General features: G+C 45.7%; 1 protein-coding gene across 1 annotated transcript in view; it reads right to left on the bottom strand.

The window, feature by feature from the left end:
* Positions 1–4016: 4016 nt before the first annotated feature.
* LOC143280279 (nucleolar protein 4-like) overlaps positions 4017–23577 on the bottom strand; it is a 42793-nt gene continuing 23232 nt past the window's right edge. Inside the window, exons 5-9 of the mRNA XM_076584910.1 lie at positions 12718–12727; positions 9373–9448; positions 8293–8485; positions 4357–4732; positions 4017–4177 (exon numbers count right to left, since the gene is read on the bottom strand). Of these exons, the coding sequence (XP_076441025.1) occupies positions 4017–4177; positions 4357–4732; positions 8293–8485; positions 9373–9448; positions 12718–12727 (816 nt within the window). The remainder of the gene's footprint in view (positions 4178–4356; positions 4733–8292; positions 8486–9372; positions 9449–12717; positions 12728–23577) is intronic.

Genomic DNA, 23577 nt, shown 5'->3' on the forward strand with positions numbered 1-23577 from the left:
CTCTCCCCTTTAACTTCTCCCTTTTTTTCTTCCCTCCTGATTTCTCCCCATTTCTTCCCTTTCTCTCCCTCCCCTCTAACTTCTTTTCTCATCTTCTCTTTCTTTTGACCCCCCCCCCCCCCTTTTCTTCTCTCCCTCTGATTTCTCCCCCTTTTTCTCTCCCCTCTGACTACACCGACATGAACGTGCTGCAGTATGCCAGGCATACTGTCCTCAGCTTTTGTCCTGTCCCATGCCGAGGCTCATCTTTCCTTCCTGCCCTTTTGCTTTCGCTTCTGTCTTCTGCCGATTTTTTTTCTGCCAGCATGTTTCTAAATGCGTACCATTGATGATACCGTTTTCTTTTTCTTCATCGGAAGAGTTCAGAAAAAAAAACCGCATAAAAAAGCCAAACTTTGACGAACGCACAAAAAGAATACGGCGGTGATAGGCCTTAAAAAAAAAAGAAAAAAAAAAGACAATTATAGATGCAAATTATTTACAAATTTCCGGTGGAAATGGCTAGTAGTTTCTTTTCTTTTTTTTTTTCTCTCGTTAACTCAGCAACCGTTATTTTCTTCAGTAACCCATAGATCCTCATAACGATTCCCTGAGAGGAATCACGTATGTAAACTACTGTTTTGATGTTTACCCCTTCGGAATGGCTTTGTGCGCCTTAGTTTCCCGATCCCCCACACACACCTAAAAAAAAAAAAGTCTTCAATATTTAAAGCACAACCGAATAGTATTTAGCCTCTGACGTTGAAGACGCGAAGGTACACCGCTGGTTGTAGTGTAGAAACAAAAAATTCTCCAGAGGAGAACAAAACATTTTACTCATCTGCTGTATCAATGTCAGTTTACCAAACATGCATAACTCTCAGAGCGAATGGCATTTGGCTCTTCCTGTATTTCATAAAGGACAGGTGGATTAGTGAGAAAGAAGATTTTGAAAAATGCAACCCAAAAATCGACTGCTTCCACACATAACAGTGCTAGTAAATAATGTTCTGTTCAAACACACACACACACTCGCGCCCATGCGTCATTAAAACAGTGTTTCGGCACTTAGTATTTCTCACAACAAAATCACAACAGTTTTTTAAAAGCAATATCCCGACATCTCCATGGCTTGTATGGTGCGCAAAAATAAATAAATAAATACAACATAATGAATAGCGAGTTATGACTCTGGGGAAACAAATCGCCAACATTCATTGACAAATTATCGGTTCTTGCGGCTTCAATTAAAAAAAAAAAAAACACACAAAAAAAACGTCAGTTGGAAATGTACGGAATTATGAGCATTGACAATCACACAAAAAAAAGAGGGCGAGGTGGGGGAGGGCGGGTCGGGAGAGCGGTGGGGTTGAGTTACATATTTCCCCTGCTGAGAACTACCAGGTTCCTTCTTGTAGCCCTGTTTCTGTCACGTAGCCTACGAAGTTCATTCCAAATATTCTATTTATGCACACTACAGGCTTCTATGTGTGTTTAACTGTTGGCAAATAGAATAATCAGATACACGGGGCTGTGATTTTCCGTTAAACTGAACATGAAATAAAGCAAAATAAATAAATAAATTAGCATTCAGTGTACACAAGCAGGAAAAAAACAACGGTATCCCATAAAAGGTTACAACACGTTAAAAAAAAGTTTTCCAAATAAAACAAAAAAAAATTTCTCATCATTTCATCACATGATTCCAGCGAAGCAAAAGACAACAACATACAAAACATGTCAAAAAAATTACCCAACAAGAATAAACCTTCCAAGAAACATGTAAAACAGCGGCAACACGAAGATACGATATGTTTCCGACTGTAAGGCAACGCCTCGTGCTGAGAGGGTGGCGGCCAGTCAGGTGATGGATAACAGGCTGCTGCCGAACCAGCCGTGCCCCACACAAGCGACCTTTTGGGTCCTCAGTCCCCCCGACACATCTTGCGAGAAAGGCAGCTCGACACTCTACACCACTGTCGTTTACATGTACACCAACTTGACACAGATCGAACGGGAACACAGAGAGAGGGGGAGCCGGTGGTGGTGGTGGTGGACAACACAGCTTGGCACATGTGAAGCAACGACTAACATTCTAAATAACTGGGTCAAGAAACAATGTTCATAAAAAAAACAGGGTTACGGATAAGGAGAACAAATGTTAATAAACGAAAAGAAAGAGGCCCAGAATGGATAGTGATTTTCAATTTGTTCACAGTATATTGGCACACACTAAAACATGCAATACTTACAATTTTCCTTGACCCCCCCCCCCCCCCTTCCCACGTGTACAATTAAGATATGCTTTATCTCCGCTGGATTCTTCCCTGTGGAGCTTTCTGCGGTTTAATGATTGCAACCGAAAATGACCCCGCAATGCACCCGACTGAAAGCACATATGTATAATAATAAACTGGATCCACGCATTCTGAAAGGAGAGAGCAGATAAAATGCACTAAACCCCCCCAAAGGAATCGTCTGATAAGCACTTCAAGTAATGACTGAACATGTACACAGCTCTTGTCAACAAGGAATGACACTGCCATTGTCACTTCACTATACCACTCGTGTCCAAATGTTGGGTCTGCAGCTGCCTGTCCAAGCATCGAATCACCGAGAGTGTCTGTTGACGCACACTATTGCACCGTTCAAACCAGTTTCCGAAGTGGTGCAAGAGCTGTCGATGTCAGATCAGAACTACACATTGCTCTTGCTGCTTGTGTAGTCCGGGTCCTCTGAAGATGACTGGGTTCTGCAAGCCAGAGGTCGACATGAGACAATGGCAACAAATATAGCCGTAGTATGAACAAGGGCAGAAGACTAGGGTTTGAAACAACAAAAGCATCATCGTCCTGAAATCGCGTGCTTGCTTGTACACGTTCTTTGTGGTGCCGTGTACAAAAAAAAAAAAGAAGAAAACTTTGGAACAGCATGGATGGGGGTGGGTAGAAGGAATGTTTTAAGGGGAATGTAATTGCTGTCTATGGGGCAGACGGTCTCAGTCATGTAATAAGAACGACTAGAATGGTAAAAATAAGTGGTTTTTTTTTTTTAAACTCTCGAGGCCATGGGTGATTCAGCCTGTCAACAGATAAACAGCATGAAATGCTCGATTCTTTTCGACGGTTCCAAAAATCTTGACAGTAACAGAGTCGGACTGGAATTCTCGGGAGCAGCCTTGATAAACCAGTAAATGCGACAAGCTTTCACTTTCATCAAAAGCCGAGAGAAAAGACACCATTTGTGTTCATATGGCATATAGAAGTATGGAATACATTTATACCTTAAAGACAAGACTATACACATCCTATGCTGAAAAACATTTTTGAAAACTGCAAAAAACATGGCGCATTGTACAAATACCCAAAATAGCTGAGCTTGAAGATATTTTACGTAAAAGTGAGCGTGGATTTTTTTTTTCTTCTGACAAACGTCTCCTGGGATTCCACCCGAAAGTCACAGAGGGTGCCAGTGTCTACTCGTCAATACCAAAAAAAACCAAGAAAAACAACATGACCAGCTTCCTCTTCTTCCAGTCCATCACTGACGTCACTCATCACCATGGACACGGGGTCTCTCCATCGCATGGTCTTAGAGTGACGAAATCCCACGGCACTCATTGCATTGGAGTGGTGCGGGCAGAGTCATGAGATAACGGTTTCTACGGCGGCAACGACGCTAAGACCATGGGTCACCTTGGTGATGAGATTCTGAGCCATGACGTGGTGACGTAACTCCCAACGCAGCCCGGGCCAACCCACGTAGGTCAAGGTAACGGGGTCAGGGTCGGTCCTGACTACCCGTTACACGCATACACAGCGATGAAAGTCCTAACCACCAGTTACTATAGTGATGAAGTCCTGACCATCCGTTACCATAGCGATGAAAAAGTCCTGATCACCAGGTTACGATGGTGATGAAGTCCGGTTACCACAGTGATGAAAAGCCCTGACCACCCGTTACCATAGCGATGAAGCCCCGACCACGTGCTGCCACGGCGGTGAAGGGAATGAAGAGCTGCGTTGCCATGGGGACGACTAGTTTTGCTGGAGCAGCAGCTGCTCGAGCTCGTCAGCGGACCGGTAGAGGAAGGCGGCGGACTCCCTGTAGCCGGCGATGAGCTGCTTGATGGTGGTCACCTCAGTGGCGCTCAGAGTGCTCTTGGAGCTGCTCTTCTTCATGCTCAGGTCGGTAGGCACTGCACACAACACACACAGCTACAGGCCGCTGGCCAACGGAACGAGGGACACATACACGCAGGCTCACGCACACACGCGCGCACACACACACACACACACCGAACGAGCACGTGCGGACGCCCTCCCATCCAGGCACCCTCTCTCTTTCTCTTATATCCCAATACATACAGACACTCACCAAAGTCGCCGTTGCTGACGGTGGAGCCGGACAGAGCGGGAGGGGGCTGCAGGACGCCGGGTGCGGGGTGGTGGTGGGCGGGGTGCTGGAAGGCCCCGAACGCGCCGGGCCGGAAGAGGCCGTTGCCGTTGGCGAAGAAGGGCGCCGGAAAGTCGGGCGCCGCGCGGAAGGCGGGCGGCGGCGGCTGGTGGCGCAGGAAGTCCGTGGTGACGACGGAGCTCGGCCGCTCCAGGAGGGAGGAGGGGGCCGGGGTGGTGGGGGTGGCCTGCGGTTGCGGGGTGGAGGCGGCGGCGGAGGAGGTGACGGACGGCAGGGGGTTGGGCAGCAGGGTGGCGGCGGCCCCGCCCAGCTCCCTGGCGGTGTTCATGACAGAGGCCTGCACACACATGCACACACACACACACACACAGCAGTTCGTGAATGATGACTGTCTCGAGTAAGGATGTTCACTGCCCGTTTTAAAACGTCCACCCACCCCAAAACAAAGTCTCATCCCCCCAAAAAAACAAAAGTTCCTTTGTGAGACAAAGATCCGTCTTCAAGGAACAATGTAACTATGTGAGACAAAGATCGGCCTTCAAGGAACAAAGTCGCCGTGTGAGACAAAGATCGGTCTTCAAGGAACAAAGTCACCGTGTGAGACAAAGATCGGTCTTCAAGGAACAAAGTCAATACGTCCCTCCAGCGACTGTCCTCATTCAATCTGCCGACGCCAAAGTCTTCGTCAGGAACCCACCACGAGTGTGGAAGTGGAGGGGAAGCCCGGAACAAGGGCCACCACGAAAGCACGACCAAAAATGGCCACGCGTTTTTTTGGTGATAAATGATATGCGGATGACCACGCTGACTGGAGGTCCATTCAGGTTTGAGACTACGTGACAGGCTGAGCTTTTCAAAATGTTCCCCCACGCCAACCAGTCCTGCCGGATACAGGCACTTGCAGTGACGGTCAGGAAATGTGAGCCCCTCCCAAAGTTTCAGTTTCAGTTTCACTTTCTCAAGGAGGCGTCACTGCGTTCGGACAAATCCATACACGCTACACCACATCTGTTGAGCAGATGCCTGACCAGCAGCATAACCCAACGCGCTTAGTCAGGCCTTGAGTGCATGCTTACATATTTGTGTACCTATGAAAGTGGATTTCATTTTACGTAATTTCGCCAGAGGACAACACTCTCGTTGCCATGGGTTCTTTTTCAGTGCGCCAAGTGCGTGCTGCACACGGGACCTCGGTTTATCGTCTCATCCGAAAGACTAGACGCTCAGTTTGATTTTCAAGTCAAACTTAGGAGAAAGGGCGAGAGCGGGATTCGAACCCTCACCCTCCCAACGACATCCTTGGAAGTGGACGACATTCGACTCCGTGGGTCCCAACTGAGCTGAAGGTGAGAACCGACCACGGGCTGAAGACCCTCAAAACGACCAGTTCTCTGATGGGACTTGAACCAAATTCCTTCTGGTCTTTGATTCCCGATGCTAACTACTTCGCTACCTGCGGCTGGTCCTTAAAAACCCACCTCTTCACAAGATAGCCTGCCTCTTCCTTGTCTTCAGTTTCTTCTTCAGTTTTAGAGTTCTGCATGCGTGTGAATGACTGGTGTGAAAGCGCTTTGATTTGTCTCTGCACAAGATTCAGCGCTATAGAAATATTATTATTATTATTATTATTATACGTGTACTTTCATCCTTCTCCGTGAAACATCTCCCCCTCCTTACGTCTCTCTCTCTCCCTCCCTCCCTCTCCCCCTCCCTCCCTCTCTCTCCCCACCCCCTCCCCTTGTCAAACTTCATTCTGAACCGAACATCCCAACCACCTCCCACCACACACACAGACACATTCGTCAAATTGTCACTTTTAATTCTTAAACCACTTTTCTGTGGTGGCATGAGTCATCATCGCCCCTTCCCCACCATCTCACTTCACATAATCAATCGTTCTTTCACACAATTGTTTGTTTTCTCTCTCTCTCTCTCTCCCCCCCCCCCGCCCCCCTTTTTTTCCTCCTCCTTCTTCTTCTTCTTCCTCCTCCTTCCTCCTTCTTCTTCCTCCTCCTCCTTCTCAATCGCAAGCCTTGTATGCTTGCGTGAAGTTGCCAATCGCTAAGCTCAACAATTGATATCGTTTGTGGCTGAACTTTTTCCACTCTGTGAACGTCATTATGATTCCCTGGCAATTGTCCTGTTGAACTGTGCACGCACGCACGCACGCTGAGAAAGAGACAGAGAGACAGACAGACATACGAAGTACATCTAATAGGACGGTAGAAAAATGGGAAGGCGAGTTCATACATGTGCGTGCGAAGTCGCGCTGGAATGTGTAAACGTCAAAAGTTAAAACAAATTCAACGAAAACTCACGCCCCCCATTTGCGACAGAAAATGGCGTATTTATCATATTTCAATGAACAGGTCCGTTTCATCACTGGCTTCATAACATCATGGGTTTTTTGGAGCCGGTCTGCCTTAAGCATGCAAGGACCATTTTTTTTCATCAGTACCTACAGATGCCACAAACCCATCATATACACCATCCATCTGTACCATCAACATCATAGACAATAGTCACCAGTGCCATCAGCGTCTTACCAAAAGACGTCACAGCCCAGCTTAGAACAACCATCAGTGAACCACGAATCTCTTTACTAACAGGCACCAAACCAAAGGCAGGAATCGCTTTACCATTGGATACCAGAACTCTCTGCAAATTATTCCTCATCAGTACCGTGAATCCCACGCCTCCCACAAACACATTTCTAAAACAAAGAAGAAAAACAAAGAAACAACAAAGCAAAACTGAAAAGAAAAGTAAACGTACATGTGCATCGAATGTGTATTCTAATAAAATTTTATATATATATATATTATTTTTTTTACCCGCACCGCACTTCAGAGAAACAAAACGTTTGCAGAGCACCATCGTAAAATATTGAAACTGGCGGTATCTGAAACTTCAACCGGAACATAAAACATCATCTCGCGATATCTGACGTAAATATCTCTTTCAAAGCCTTCTTCCTCCTCCTCCTCCTCCTCCTCCTTGACTCTGCGAAGAGTCAAGGGGGTGCCGCACATAAGAACTGTTCACCAGACTCCTCCAGGTCTGTCGGTTGTGTGTCAAAGCCCTAATCTCTGCAAATGGTATTCCCGTCCATTCTGCAATGTTCACAGTCCTCTGGGGTTTTTTCTCTTTATTTACCCCCTCGGTCTCCATCACTTAACACTTTCTTGGAGTATTGTTTTAGAGAAGCCACTAGATCTTAGAACGATACAAGACAAATATTTCAAGGCCTTTTTCTTTGTCAGCTTCCAAGAAAACTGACGCACACAATCTCCTGCCTTACATCCCCCATGTCCCTTAACAGTTTTATGGGGTCCAGGTACCGTTCGTTTGTCCAACATCCATTTTACCTCTGCAGAGACCTGAAAATGGCCTTTTTTCTTCAACAGGCAGGTAAAACTTTGACCACAACATTTCTGCAAAAGTCCACTTCAAATATATATATATATATATATGTATATATGTGTGTGTGTGTGTAAATTCATAAAGGCATGGTATATTGAAAGTAATTGACAACTGCCATTTGTCTGTGTTTAATAAAACTAAAGGAAAAGTCTTTTTTTTAAAAAGTACTAAAAATCCACTGAAAAGAAAAGCAAGTAACACCCTGCATGCAGTGACTCCAGTGATCAGTTATTTTATCACCTCATTCCACGAGCTGTTTGCCAGTGAATTTGATCACAACAAACACCGTCATCAGCTCTCCACCCATCTCTCTCTTAAGAAATGAATCGATCATACTCCCAAACATGCAGCCTCTTGCTAACACTACATTCACAACAATCATACGCGCGCGTGCGCACAATCCGTGTACAAGAGCGAGCCAGCGAACGAACAAGCGAGGTGGAGAAAGAGAGAGAGAGAGAAATCTATAATTACCTCAGCTCGCATCTGACACCTCATGTCTTCTCGAACGAAGAGGGCGCACAGAGGGAAAATGGTGAACAGACTTTTTCTTTCCACCCCAACAGCTAACACATTTTCCTTCCACACCACATTGCAGGCTGTAGCTGAGTCGTGCAGATTCCACAGATGATCGTCCGTCCCCCCACTGTCCACACTGAACACCGATCTGACCAATCAAGCTCTCAGAGAAATTAAGCCACTCACAGAAGCGCTGTGGACTTCTTCCCAAAGCTGCGAGACGGTTTAGCTCCTGGTATGTGAAGGAAACGTGGTATCGATTTTTTATGATTTAAAACACGACACGGAAGGTCTGTTCATACTTGCCTGCCTTCCACCACTGACTTGAAGCCTTTCAGCTCTCGACGTGACAGCGGTTTGAACTGAGGGCTGGGTTTTCTGCCATACACACACACACGGACACACGCAGGCACACACACACACACACACACACCAAATCAACTGATGCTCAGTCTCTGTCTGTGATCACTGATCCTACCACTACCACACTCGACGACGTTCACCCATAACTCTCATCCTTGCTAAACTTGTATCGGTTATGTGCGCCTATTACCAGACTTTTTTTTATGTTGTTTCTAGTTTTATTCAGTTGCAGGTAGTGCCAGAAAATAATAATACCGTGCAGGATACATATGCCAAAGTGAGCGACGTGCACCGCCTCTTCAATAAACACACCTTTGTGTTCAACTGCAGCATAAAGTAGGTCATTTCAGTTCCTTCGTATTATCGATCTTGCTCTATGTCTCTCTATCTCTTTCATATTAAACGCTACTCGAGAGACAAGGCAGTCTCAGTCGTCTTGCCTTGCCGAGATTTTTTTTTATTTTTTTTTTTAAACTGCCTTGAAAAGCTACTGGCAGTACCGTGTGCGTGCTCTCTAATTTCTGACTGATTTGCTTTCCACCACCAGTCAAGGGCAAACGGCGCCAGTTCTTTGTTTCCTAATAAACTGTCACCACGCGCGTGCCGGAGACAATAAAGAAAAAACGGCCTTCTCTCTCCCTCTCTCTCTCTCTCTCTCTCCCGATAAATTACCGGCAAGCGCGTGCCAGAATCTTCAGTGTCATCACGAGCCAGAAAGCCAAGTTCCTCAAGCCCTGAGAGATGAGGTCTGGAATCAAGAGGAGAAGCAAACCATGACAATCTGCTTGTCGCTGCAGCCCCCGTCTTCTCTCCCCCCCCTCCCTCCCACCTTCCTTCCTTCCCTCCCTCCTTCCTTCCCCGCCCTGTCAGGTTTATCTGTCGATCAATACATCTGCCTATCTCAAGCTATCACCAAGAGGGGGGAAAATCCACAAACGCTCTCTTTCTCAGATTGTCACTCACGTTTTTGTTTTGTTTTTTTCTTCACACGCACACGCAAACACGCACGCAGTCAGTCAGGCAGGCAGGCATTGCACAGGCTGCGAGAGAGAGAGAGAGAGAGGGCAGGAGACAGAGAGAGAGAGAGAGAGGGGGGGGGAGGGAGAGAGGGAGGGAGGAAGAGAGAGAGAGCGAAGCAGACACCTTGAAGCAATCAGCCCATTGCCGAGTGCAATGGGGAATGCTTGGCGTGCAGTGTGTGTGTGTGTGGTGGCGGTGTGAACAGAGATCTTTCCCTCTCGCCTTCCACACACACCACCACATCGAGGTCTCCGGGTTTGGAGGAGGGGGTGGTTTGTTTGTCTGTCTGTCCACAGTGTCTCCTTTTCTCTCCCTCTCTCCATCACTACCTGCAGTCATTCATTGTGATCCTGTGCCATGTCCGTACTCGTAGTGTAAAATGCAGTGTGTGGGGTTTTAGTGGAGGGGGTAGAGAGGGGTGTTATAGTGCGCGCGGCGCTCACTCTCATTTTTTCAAGCGTGAACGTGCCTTCAAACACACACACACACACACGAACGCATGTGCGCGGGTACGAAACATTACGTAACCAGTCAGAGCGCTGCGGACGCCGGAGCGGTAGAGATTAAAGAACAGACTAGTGAACAGTGTGACTACGGCGGTTCTGAATAAACTGAAATGTGGAAAGTGTTAGCAAACGTTCCTTCTGCTGCCATAGCTGAATAAGTCTACAATTTTACTGCCTCTCTGTCTCTCTAGTTCTTCAGGTCCACCCCGGCCCCCCCCCCCCACAAGCCCACCCCTCCACACACCCCACCCCCAAAACGCGCACCCCAGCCCTGTGATTGCAACCCGAGCTACCTGCACATCTTCACCCGTGGATACAGGACCGTAGATTTTTAATTAACCCCACGACCCAAGGTACCTGCACATCTTCACCCATGGATACAGGACCGTAGATTTTTAATTAACCCCACGACCCAAGGTACCTGCACATCTTCACCCATGGATACAGGACCGTAGATTTTTAATTAACCCCACGACCCAAGGTACTTGCACATCTTCACCCATGGATACAGGGCCGTAGATTTTTAATTAACCCCACGACCCAAGGTATCTGCACATCTTCACCCATGGATACAGGACCGTAGATTTTTAATTAACCCCACGCCTCCACGTGCTCTTGAATGATGGTCTGGGTGCTAGTCATTCGGGGTGAGGCAACAGATAAACCGCGCGCAGCGTGCACTTAGCGCTCGTAATAAGAGAACCCACGGCAACAACAACAACAACAACAAAAAGGCGGGGGGGATAAAAAAAGAAAAGAAAAAGAATCCCTGGCACAATCCTTTTGGGAAAAATTCTATTGAGTTGTCGAACCAGTAAACGTATTTGTGTGTATGTGGGCGTGCAAGCATAATTATATATATATATATGTGTGTGTGTGTGTGTGTGTGTCGCTGCACTGGCGAAACGCTGCCGCCGCCCCCACTCCCCACACCCACCCACCCACACCCCCAAAACGCTGTGGGAGAGCAGCCCGAATTCCGCACAAATATATGTTCTGACCGAAAAGTAACACAATTAAATACAGCTATACAATACAAATCCATCAGAAAACTGGTAAGACGAGACGTTTACCCATCCACCAAACACACACGTGTTTCACACCATCTCTAAGAGCTGACGGCTGCCTACACTGACAAACGGCATGAATAAATATTCTGAAAATAAAATAATAAACTGAATCTCCGTCATCCTCTCCCTTGTTGTCTCCACCTCCTCCCCCACCTCCTCCCCCCATTCCAAGGCAGAAAAAGCTAATAAACGGAGCGATCGATGGGAGAAGCGGGCAAGGCATGCTGGGAACGACAATGGAGCATCCTACCGAACAGAAATGGAATATTGTGACAGCAGGGACGACACAAAAGACAATAATGCTTGAATTTTTCTTTTTCTTTTTTTTTTCTTCCCCCACTTAAAAGCCCTTGCTTTTTTGTGTGAAAAACATCCTTCTCTTTCTTTTCTGTTATTTTAGTTGCGTTTTGTTTTGTTTGTTTGTTTTGTTTTTGTTGCTGGTGTTGTTTTAGGGGAGTGGGGTCGATAAAGGGAATACAATATACATATCTGTGAGCGCTGTTAGGAGCACACACTGCGCGCGCGCGCACGCACACACATAATTATACACACAAAGATACCGAAAGAGGGATGGAACTATCGTACTTACATTTCTGGCGATCGATGAAATAAACATAAAACGATTGAAGAAGGGGGTAGAAGGGATCAGAGGATACGGTTTTGTTTGTTTTTTCCCCTGGAGTATAATTATTGTCTGTATGTTTGGTTATATCTATGAAACTTTCCTGCCGAAGCCTTTCTGGGGGTATAAAAATGTTACTATTACTACGACGATTACGACTACTTATAATATCTTTAAAATAAATTTATAATCTTTACAGTATACTTCTGCAACTACCACTACTACAACCAATGATCAAGTGAGTCGTCATCTGAACACAGAGTTTGACTTTTCTCACACACACACACACACACACACAGAGAAAACAAAGTAATAAAAATGATGCTTGAAAAAGCGTGGGTGTCGGTCGGGGTACTACAGTACTGGGGGCAGGGCAGGGCAGTGCAGGGCAAGGCAGGACACTGGGGAAAGGGCAGGGCATGGCAGTGGACACATTAACCTCATTCCGTTAACCGACACCAAGGATACCCACAGGGGTTGTGGAATGCAACGAACCATTTGGCTGTGTTGCGTTTGACAGCTGATCCAACCGCAGACACACACGCACACACACAGACGGCACGCACACACACACACACACACAGAAAGTATAATTGCCCCGTAACGCCCTTTCCCCCTCCTACACACGCACACACGCACACGCAGACAATTGCCCCATAACCCCACTCACACGCACGCCCCCACCTCCTCCCGGGACAATCTTTTACGCACCGTTTCATCAAATCGCCTTTCGTTCTTCGTTTATAACGTCCCTTTTTTTCTTTTCTTTTCTTTTTTATCTCTTCTGCGATGTCCTTACATTTCTGACACTGGGGTCAGGGAAAGGGTGAGCTATTTAAACAACACATGTCGGCCAGAATCCATTCAGAGTCGGCTCTCTTGGCTGGGATCAACTGATCGCATGCTGGGGTAACGGTCTATTAGTCTGTGTGCACAGGCGACGCATTGTGTGTGTGTGTGTGAAGAAAAATGGATCAAGTCAGCGATATTTTAGTAGAAATATTGTAGATTTAAGTAATGTAGATTGTTCGAACGCAGTGACGCCTCCTTGAGTAACGTAACTGAACAGAACTTTGTAGAAATGCGGTGGAAAAAATCACGCCATCGACATTTGCTTTCGAATAAATGTTTTGCATTTTTGTGCTTTGAAAAAAAAAAAAAAATTCAACACTGGCAATTATTTCTAAGCCTTCCACATTGCTAACAATACACGCGTGCTTACTTCACTGAGAAGTGTACACAATTCTTTTTTTTATCACAATTTTTGAGTTTTATATCAATTTTTTTTCTTCTTTTTTTTTTTCTTTTTTTAAAGTAAAGACACTATTTTCACTGTAAACGTTAAAACGTTAATGGTTTCTGAAGACGGTTTTAAGCAGCTGCAGAAGAAAAAACAAAACAAAACAAAACCATTGTCCAGTAAGTTGATGGACCACAAACAAGATCGTTTCACTTCATCTCACTGGTTCGGTTCCACCTCACCTGAAAGAGTGTGGCAGCGGTGGGCCAGTGGGTAATGCGGACGACTACGAAGCAAGTGTCGATCCGCGAGTTCAAGTCTCATATGCGAACAGAGTTTGGTTGTTTTTTTGTTTTTTGTTTTGTTGGTTGTTTTATTCATACTCGTCCCACCCCTACACACACCCTTTCCACCAGACCAAGAATGGAAGTCTGGGTGCTAGTCATTCGTACGAGACGATGAAACCGAGGTCCCGTGTGCCGCTACGCTTAGCGTACGTGAAAAGAGCCCACGGCAACAACAACAAAACGGTTGTCCCTGGAATAATTATTTTTTGTATAAAAATCCAACTTTTGTCTGTCTGCCCTGAAGTAAAAAAAAAAAAAAAAAAGGTGAAGGGGGGGGGGGGGGGGGGATATGGATGGCACTGCCCTGTGGCGACATGCTCTAGCCGGGTGTGGTGTGGTCAGCAGCACGAATTTCACACAAGGAAACATGTGGCGTAAAAAAAAAAATTAAAAAAAATAATAAAAAGCCTGAAGCAATACAATATCACGCAACGCAACGCAACGTAGTACTTTTTTTTTTCATGTCTCTTTTCCTTTTTCTGGGATACTATATTTTTCGTTTCAGAATTCTTCCTGAGGTTTAATCTATATTCGATGTTAATAACGCTGCCACTGTGTTATAATTATTATTACGTCTTTCGTTAAAGAATTCTTCTGAGGTTTAATCTACATTCGATGTTCATAACGCTGCCCCTGTGTGTTATTTATAATATGTTCATTATTGTGCACGTGTCGTTTACCGATGGAGCACGCCATAAGTTACGGCTTGTTGATGCTCTGTGTTCGCAAAGTCTTTACTTGCTTTTGAGAGGGAGGGGGGGAATCATGTTTAAACCAATACAATAACACAATATAATGCAATGCAGTGCAGCATAATACAACACAAACCTGTATATCCAACAGCACCAGAGATCACACACACACACGCGCGCGCACACGCACACACACACACACACAATGCAATGCAATGCAGCATAATACAACACAAACCTGTATATCCAACAGCACCAGAGATCACACACACACACACACACACACACACACACACACACACACATACACTATGGTATGGTTAAGTAAACGCCAAGCCAAGTGACAATATAGCAGGGGGCGTGGGAGGGAGGGGGGGCGAGCAGACAGAGAGAGGGGGGAAGAGTGTGTGTTGGGGGAAACGAGTTTGGGGGTGGTGGAGGAAGGGGTGGCATAAGGCGGTGGCGGGTTTAGCTGAGCGGAGACAAGCAGCAGAGCTGTGATGACGATGATGATGATGATGATGATGAAGGCCTCAGCATCAGAGATGATGGCTTAAGTTTGCAGGATGGCAGGCAGACACACAGCAGCAAAAACACAGTCACAGCCAGAGCTACAAGCCACACAGCCACACTGAGCGACAAGGCCGATCGATAGCGACAGGAAAGAATTTAAAGTCAGTCATTGTCAAGTTTGTCGCCCGCTTCCCCAGGTCAGGTGACTGAGGAAGCCACCCCCCACCCTCCACCCCCACAACTCTCGCAAACACACACACGCGAAAGCACCCTCTCACCTTCTCGCTCCCCCCCCCCTCACACACTCTCTCTCTCTCTAAAGAGGGAAGGAAGGGAGGGGGGGAAGGAAGGCGGAGAGAGAAGAGACGCAGGATGAGTAGGAGTGGAGAGGTGAGAGAGAGAGAAGGGAGAGAGAACTGAACACTGGAAATGTTTAATGTCATTAGCTGTAAAGCTCTAGAGACATAGTAGGTACAAATCAGAGCAAAAACCACTACAATGGAACAGAAAGGGAAAAAAAACCATAACCAAAGCAAACTAAACTACTAAGGGAAAAGCGGCACTTCGGTGAGAGAGAGACAGAGAGAAAACAACAGCTCGAACAAAAACACGACGGTGTTGCGCGCCCCTCCCACCCCCCTCCACTCCCCTCGCCCCCCCCCACCCCCCCCCAACCCCGCCGGACTCCCTCCAACCCAGCTCTTTGCGATCTGAGAGGGGTGGTGGTGGTGGTGATGATGAGAGAGGGGGCGATCTGAGAGGGGTGGTGGTGGTGGTGATGATGAGAGAGGGGGTGAGGTGAGGGAGAAGAAGGAACGGTGCATGGAAGACGATGGGATGAGAGGAACTGACGTTGAACTTGAACCAGGCAACAAAACAAAACAAAACACAAAAAAAACACAAAGAAGAAAATAAGTATGATAAAGACACACACACACACACACACAGAGAAACATTGAACAGAAGAAAGGAAGACAACTCGATTGGCGTGCTTTTCCTGATGCATGCAAGGGACAGAGAGAGAGAGAGAATTTCAAGAAAAGGTGAAACTGCTTACATGCCACTGACAAAAAAAGAAGGAAAAACAGAAAGGTGGACAAGAAAATAGGAAAGAACTATTTCTATGGAGAGAAGTGTGTGTGTGGGAGGGGGGGTGTAGTTTTGGGGAGAAACGGGGGAGAGGGGGCGGAGCGGTGAGTGAGACCTAAAAACAGGAACGTTAGGTGGAGAGATCACTGACAGTAGAAGCTTATATATTTATATATGTATATATGTTTGTGTGTTGTGTGTGTGTATTATGGAGAAGAAAGTGAAACTTGTGAATTGTAAAAAAAAAAAAAAAAACATCATTCGTAAGGAAAGGTCGCGGGTGGGGGGGCGGGGGGCACTCTCTCTCGCACGCACACGCGCACACACACAATCAATCAATATATGTTTCTGTTTAATCGGCACGTTGCGCAATACAGTGAAAAGCCTTCAGTGCTTAAAAAAGGGATCTGTTAAACATGGTTCGAAGATCCGGGGGGGTGGGGGGGGGATGTAAAATGAAAAGAAGAAAGACAACCTCTCTCTCTCTCTCTTTCTCTGTGTTCGTTCTTTAGTTTAACGTCTTTTCACTGTAAGTGATATTAGACGAGGGTAGGGGAAAAAAATCGAATGGGGGGAGGGGGGGATTACTGTGTACGCATGCGAGTAAGTGAATGTGTGTGTGTGTGAAATAATACGAGCAAGCGCAAGTTCACTGCACGTAGCCCCGTTTATTTATTTATTTTTCTATTCTTACTTTATTTTAATCCTCTACCTTTCCACGTATCATTCTTTTCTTCTTCTTCTTTTTTTTTTTTTAATGTATCTTAATGCATTTTTACTCGATTGTTTTTTTGTGTTTTTTTTCCAGTTATGTCATGCATTCTAGACAGACTCCACCGCGTTGGAATTAAGCGTAGGTCAGATATCTGCAGTGGAAAAAAAATGATCAAAAATAAAATGTCAAAAAAAAACACACAAAAAACCCACCAAATCAGTTGTGGTGTATTGTATATTGATCAGCCGGCAACGCTCTGACGCTTCTTCGAAACTGAAACTTATACAACGCGGGGGACAAAAAAAAACAACTACCAAACAAACAAAGCGGTAGGGGAAACAGATTGAAACACACACACACACACACACACAAACCGACAGAAGCTGCGAGCGCGCGCGCGCGTGACAGTAAATCACTTGGACCTTCTTCACACGTCCTGTCAAGACTAAACAATGACTAGGCTGCAGGACAGACAACAGCGATGTGATGTTCCACAGCCAGGTGTGTCCACACTTTATGCCGATATATATATATATATATATATATATATATATATATATGTGTGTGTGTGTGTGTGTGTGTGTGTGTGTGTGTGTGTATCACCTGCACAGACAGTTCATGGTCGGAGCACACGCACGCACGCACGCACACACATGTAATCGATTCCAAGAGGAGATGGAGGGGAGGGGGAAATAAAGGAGGGAGGGAAAGTGTGTGTGTGTGTGAGAGAGAGAGAGAGAGAGTTGAAGTTGGGAGAGAAATGAAAAGAAGAGTGTAGGGTGTTTGTGTGGGGGGGAGGAGGGGGAGCGGGGGTACGCGTGCGTGCATATTGCACTGTATTTTGTATTGTATTATTGTGGGTTGTTTTTTTGTTGTTTTTTTGTTTGTTTGTTTGTTGTTGTTTTTTGGTATTGTGTTACTGTTTTGCCAAAACGTATTTCTCTGTGTGATGTTGGGGCTCCTCTCCCCTGGGAGAGATCGCGTCGCAACAGCGAGAGGGCGCCACCACCCCCTTTTATATACATACATTCCCCCCCCCCCCCACACACACACCCTGCCTACAAGAGTTTTTGCTTTGCTATCGAAGTGGATTTCCCTGTATTTTGCAAGGCAGAGCCGTTTTCTTGCCATGGGTTCTTTTACGTGCGCTGAGTGCATGCTGCTCACCGGACCTCGGGTTATCGCGTCTCATCCGGCGAATGGCTAGCGTCCAGATCCACGCCCACTCAAGGTCTGGTGAAGGGGGAGAATATACTGGAGTGTGGGGACACACACACGCACACACACACACACACGTTTTACATATGTAATTATATCCCCCCCCCCCCCACACACACACACAAACGTTATACCTATAAAATTATATCCACACACACACACACACGTTATACATACATAGTTATATCTACACACACTACACTACACACACACACATATATATATATAGAGAGAGAGAGAGAGAGAGAGAGAGAGAGAGAAACAAAAACCAACATCTTATAGCTACATTGTACACCCTGGCCGTTATAATACCTGCTTCCTTGGAAAACCACACAGATCGATCCCCCACGCGGTGTTTTCGCTGTGACAAGAATCAAAGGCAACAGGGAGAGGGATTAAGGTGACCGAGGTTCTGAGATGAGGTTCTCGAATCCCCCGAAGTCAGATTGAAACGCGTGCGAGAATTCGATTCCGGCATAATTTTAATTTAAGCTTGCCTTGCCAGAGGGTAGACTGTCTGCCTGGGTCGCCTTGGCCTTTTCACACTTGTGGGAGCTGTGGCCTAGTGGTGGTGCACTTGACTAGGAAGTGAGTGCCCACGGGTTCGAATCCCGTATATATGAACCGTCATCATTATTATTGTTAGTAGTAGTTGTAGTGTGTGTGTGTGTGCGCGCGTGTGTGTGTGTGCGTGCGTGCGTGTGTGTTGTTTTACTGAAGCCCCAACGAACAGACCTTGTGGTAACCTAGTCCTTCGGGTGAGACGATAAATTGAAGCCCCTTTGTGAAGCCTGCCACGGCGACAAATTAACTGTTCCTGGCAAATACATTGTAGGTAAAGAAAAAACACATACTCTGATGATAAAACAAATAGAGCTGCAGGCAGAAAACAAAAGAAAAAACAAGAAAAGAGGTGTGGGGTGGGGCGCTCTCCCACGAGCAGAGCAACTCTTATGTCACACAGAAAAATGTGTTCTGACAAAAAGGTAAGAGAATATAACACAATACAATATCATACTACACAATACCATACAACACACCATACAATACAATACGGTACAATACACTAAGTATCGAGCTCAAGGTCAGTTCCTATCGATTATTGTTAGCTGCGACATGAATATCAACATCGGGTAGATATCGTATTGTATTGTATTTCTCTTTTCATCACAACAGATTTCTCTGTGTGAAATTCAGGCTGCTCTCCCCAAGGAGAGTGCGTCGCTTCACTACAGCACCACCCTTTTTTTTATGTTTTCCTGCGTGCAGTATTATTTTTGTTTTTTCCTATCGTTATCTTGATATGGGAAAGAAAGAAAGATGATGATGATGACGTTTGGTTATACCACTTCTCCTAATGATTGCTACTCAGTTCCGAGGTCCGTTATCGCCGCAAATAACATACTGCAGATTTTGTTTAAGTTCTATTGCTACTAAAAAAAATAATTTTTTTTTTAAAGCAAGAATTACCTCTCCTGTTGCTTCTGAACTCTTTTGCCATGACAAAATAAGGTAATTCTATTGCTTCTGAGATCTAATCATATTACAAAAGATAAGACACGACTTCTGTTGCTTCTGAGTTTTATTACCACACCAAAGTTAGGATAATGCTGGTACTGCTTATAATACCACTACAAAATAAGATAATATTTCTATATTGCTTTTGACTTCTATTCCCCACTACAAACTAAGATACTGCTCCTGCTGTTTCTTGTTTAATCAGTATTTCATTTTCACCACCGCCCCAGAATACGACACTGCCGTGCTTCGGTTTGTTTCTCAAGAAGGCGGTTACTGTTTTCGGACTAATGCATATGTGCTGCTCCACATCTACTGGGCAGCTTCCTGTCAGCATCATAACCCAACGCGCTTAGTCAGGCCTTGAGTGCGTGCATATATATATATATATATATATATATATATATATATATATATATATATATATATTGTGTACCTATCAGAGTGGATTTCTTCTACAGAATTTTAACAGAGGACAACACTCATTGCCATGGGTTCTTTTTCATTGCGTCAAGTGCGTGCTGCACGTCGGGGGCAGGCGGGGTGGGGGCTCGATTTATATCGTCTCATTCGAGTGACTAGACGCTCAGTTTGATTCCTTGGTCAAACGTAGGAGGAGAAAGGGCCGGAGAGCGGGATTCGAACCCACACCCTCACGGACTGGACTCTGCATTGGAAGATGACCATCTTATCCACTCTGCCACCTTTCCTCCCGGCTCTGTTTCTGAGGTCTCTATCACGGCTACGAAATAAAGACAGCACTTCACCTGCCTCTAGGCTCCTATTTCTACCGCAGAAAACAAGATTCATACGGTCTCCAATTGCTTCCCACGCCAGTAAAGTAAAAAAAAAAAAAAAAAAAAAAAAAAAAGAAAGGTGGTTGATTATATCTGATAGCATTTCTCTCTTCCGCCCCCCGCCCCCCCCTTCTGCTCCTAGCATCCTACACACAGCACCAGTATAAAGATGACGGTGGTCGTGATTTATACGAACTTTTCTCTCTGCTCCCTTCCGCTTGGCGACGAGGTGGAATCAATCAATACGACCACACCCACACCTGTCGGCTAGCGTCGGCAGCACAGGCCGGGTAGGTGGGTAGGTGGCTGGGGTACCTGACGGCAGCAGCCAGCGAAAGCAGAGCCCAGCCACTCACACCCTACCTACCTACCTTCCTACCAACACACCTACCTGCCTACCCCATTGTCTTGCCAGCAGCAGCAGCAGCAACAGTGAAGTTGCATGCAAAGCGCTGCTGCGTACTGTGTACCGTGTGCACTAGCTTTCATGTTTTGCGGTCTTTGTGTTTGTGCTGTGTTTAATAATAAACCAGGACTGATCTGAAACAGAGACCGGCGATATCACACCCGCTTTCTTTTGTCCTGAATAAACGAACGAATGAATAAATAAATAAATAAATAAAGAAATAAATGAATAAATTAATTCGTCTTCACGGGAGACGTAATACCGAAATCCCACACACAGAAAATCTGTCGTGACATAAAAAAATTAGTATCAGTATCAGTAGCTCAAGGAGGCGTCACTGCCTTCGGACAAATCCATATACGCTACACCACATCTGCCAAGCAGAAGCCTGACCAGCAGCGTAACCCAACGCGCTTAGTCAGGCCTTGAGAAAAAATTAACAAAAGCAAAGCAACACAAATATATCTAAACGGGGACATATTTTTTGTATGCTTCGTCGTCCCTCTCTCTCTCTCTCTCACACACACACACACACACACACACACTACATCCACACACCCACACCCCTACTGCAAAGTCGTTTCTTTGCTCTGAATCCGGAACAATGTGTTCGGCCTTTGGTGATCGTACACGACTATGAAAATGAATGATAACAACAACAACAAAAAAAGCGTGGTCGGGGTTTGGAAAATAATCATACTGAGCGTCGAACGAAACTGGCCACAGGTAACATCATACTACCGACCATAATTTATCAGGAGGAAGGGAGGGAGCTTTCTAACACACACCGTACTGACACCACCAGAACGACAACACATTCAGGTGTTTGGTGTTCACAGATTCGAACTCGCAACCCTCTGAATACAAGTTCGGCACTGTCCCAAACACAGCTTTTGAAGCAACACACACACTCACGCGCGCGCGCACACACACACACACACACACACACACAGAAATTAGAAGAGTGGGATAAGAGAGAAACACAGGGGCATAATTCTGCACCGCTCATCGGTGCGTTTGTCAAGAGTTTTCTTCCTTGGACCGTGACCCGCATACTGTGTCCCCGCTCTTTTTTTTTTCCCCGCGCCCCGTCTTCACCCTTTCTTTTTATGTGTGTGCCTGTCTCTCTCTCTCTCTCTCTCTCTTTCACCAGCTTCACTTTACCTTATTCTGTTAATGTCATCTGAAAATGATAATCATCTTTTGAACAGTTAATCCTAACTCCGTTTTAAGGGTTTCACAAAAAAGAGAGTGGGAGTGGGGGGGGAGTGCTGCTGTTAATAACTCAGTTGAACATTCAGTGTGAAGTAAAATGCGATTTTCTCCCTTTTTTTTTTTTCTTCTTCTTTTATTTTTTTTTTCAAGGGTATCCTCCTTCAAAGGTGCTATGGCCTTTATGAATAAAACATCTGATTCAGAGTCCCTCCCCACCTCGCATAAACACTCCCCTCATCCTCTGTCTCTCTCTCTCTCTCTCTTTCTCTGTGTGTGTGTGTGTGTGTGACAATAATTCTAGGAGTTAATCGGATGACACGTTCTCCTTTAGACAGCTGATTAAACCCTGCCCCCCCGTCTCTCTCTCTCTCTCTCCTCTCTCTCTCTCTCTCCTCTCTCTCTCTCTCTCTCCTCTCTCTCTGTCTCTCCTCTGCCTCTCCATCCCCTCTCTCCTCTCTATGTCTGTCTCTCTGTGCCTCTTTGTCCTGTCTCTCTCTGTGCCTCTCTCTCCTCTCTGTCTCTCCTCTGCCTCTCTCTCCTCTCTCTGTCTCTCCTCTGCCTCTCTCTCCTCTCTTTGTCTCTCTCTCGTCTCTGCCTCTCCATCCTCTCTCTCCTCTCTATGTCTGTCTCTCGGCTCTGCCTCTCTCTCTCTCCTCTCTCTGTCTCTCCTCTGCCTCTCTCCCCTCTCCTCTCTCTCTCCTCTCTCTGTTCTCTGTCTGTCTGTCTCTGCCTCTCTCTCCCTCCCTCCCTCCTTTCTCTCAGTTTCTCAACCAGACGTCTGTTGTCCTCTCTCGCTCATTCTGGATGATGACCGATCCTCTTCTTCGGGTGACTCTTTTAACAGACATGTGATTCTCTCTCTCTCTCTATCTCTCTCTCTCTCTTTCACTGTGTGTGTGTGTGTGTGTGTGTGTGTGTGTGTGTGTAACTATGTGCATAGTGTTGGACGAGGAATGAGACTAGGGGTAGGGGTGGGGATAAGAGAGTTATTTAGTTTGTTGCTTTGTAGTAGTCTTTTTCTTCATAAGTTTCTCATGTCATTTTCAGTGAATATTTTTGTCGTTGATATCTTTCTTGTTAATAGTTCTGTGTTCATGTGTTCTTTTGATGTAGCCCCAACCCCCATATCCATCTTTTTTTCCCCCTTTCTTTTTTTTTTTAATACCCCAGGGCTTGGTGGAAAAAAAAGCATTATGTTTTGCTTATCTCATTACCCTGGTGAAATAAAATTTCGTTTCGTCTCTCTCTCTCTCTCTCTCTCTCTCTCTCTCTCTCTCTCTCTCACCGGTTCAGGTTTACCCCTAACAGACAAGTGGGCGGTTTGGATGTTAGCGGTCTATGTGTGTGCCATCCCCGGAACACGTGCGTGTGAAATGAAACCAACTGCTGAACAGAGCGTACAGCGCTGCCTTCTGACAAAGGTAAACATACGTTAATCAACTGATACAGTAGTCAGTTGTATTTGCCTACGTGTATGATGATTTGAAAAACACAGTTACAGATAATGCACAGAGTAAGACATGTTTATATATATAGAGAGAGACAGACAGACAGACAGAGACAGAGAGAGAAAATATATCAACAACAGTAGACTCAGCATGTCTTTAAAACTTGAAAGCAGCAAATGTTCGCTGCATAAACAGCTTCTTCAGGCTAGGCCACAGAAAGGTGGAGATTCAAGAACAAGTTGTTAAAGACATGCAGAGCCTACTATTGATATATTTTATGTCAATAAATTATTTTACCAGTCTCGGTATTTACCCTAGTGCTTTCTACAAGAAGCGGAGCCAGGACACCAAGAGAGTGTGAACTATTTGTGTGTTTCTATATATATATATATATATATAGAGAGAGAGAGAGAGATTTGTGTGTGTGTATGTGTGTGTGCGCGCGCGCGCGCGACACATTT

This window comes from Babylonia areolata, chromosome 3 (genome assembly GCF_041734735.1).
Source record: "Babylonia areolata isolate BAREFJ2019XMU chromosome 3, ASM4173473v1, whole genome shotgun sequence".
NCBI lineage: Eukaryota > Metazoa > Mollusca > Gastropoda > Neogastropoda > Buccinidae > Babylonia > Babylonia areolata.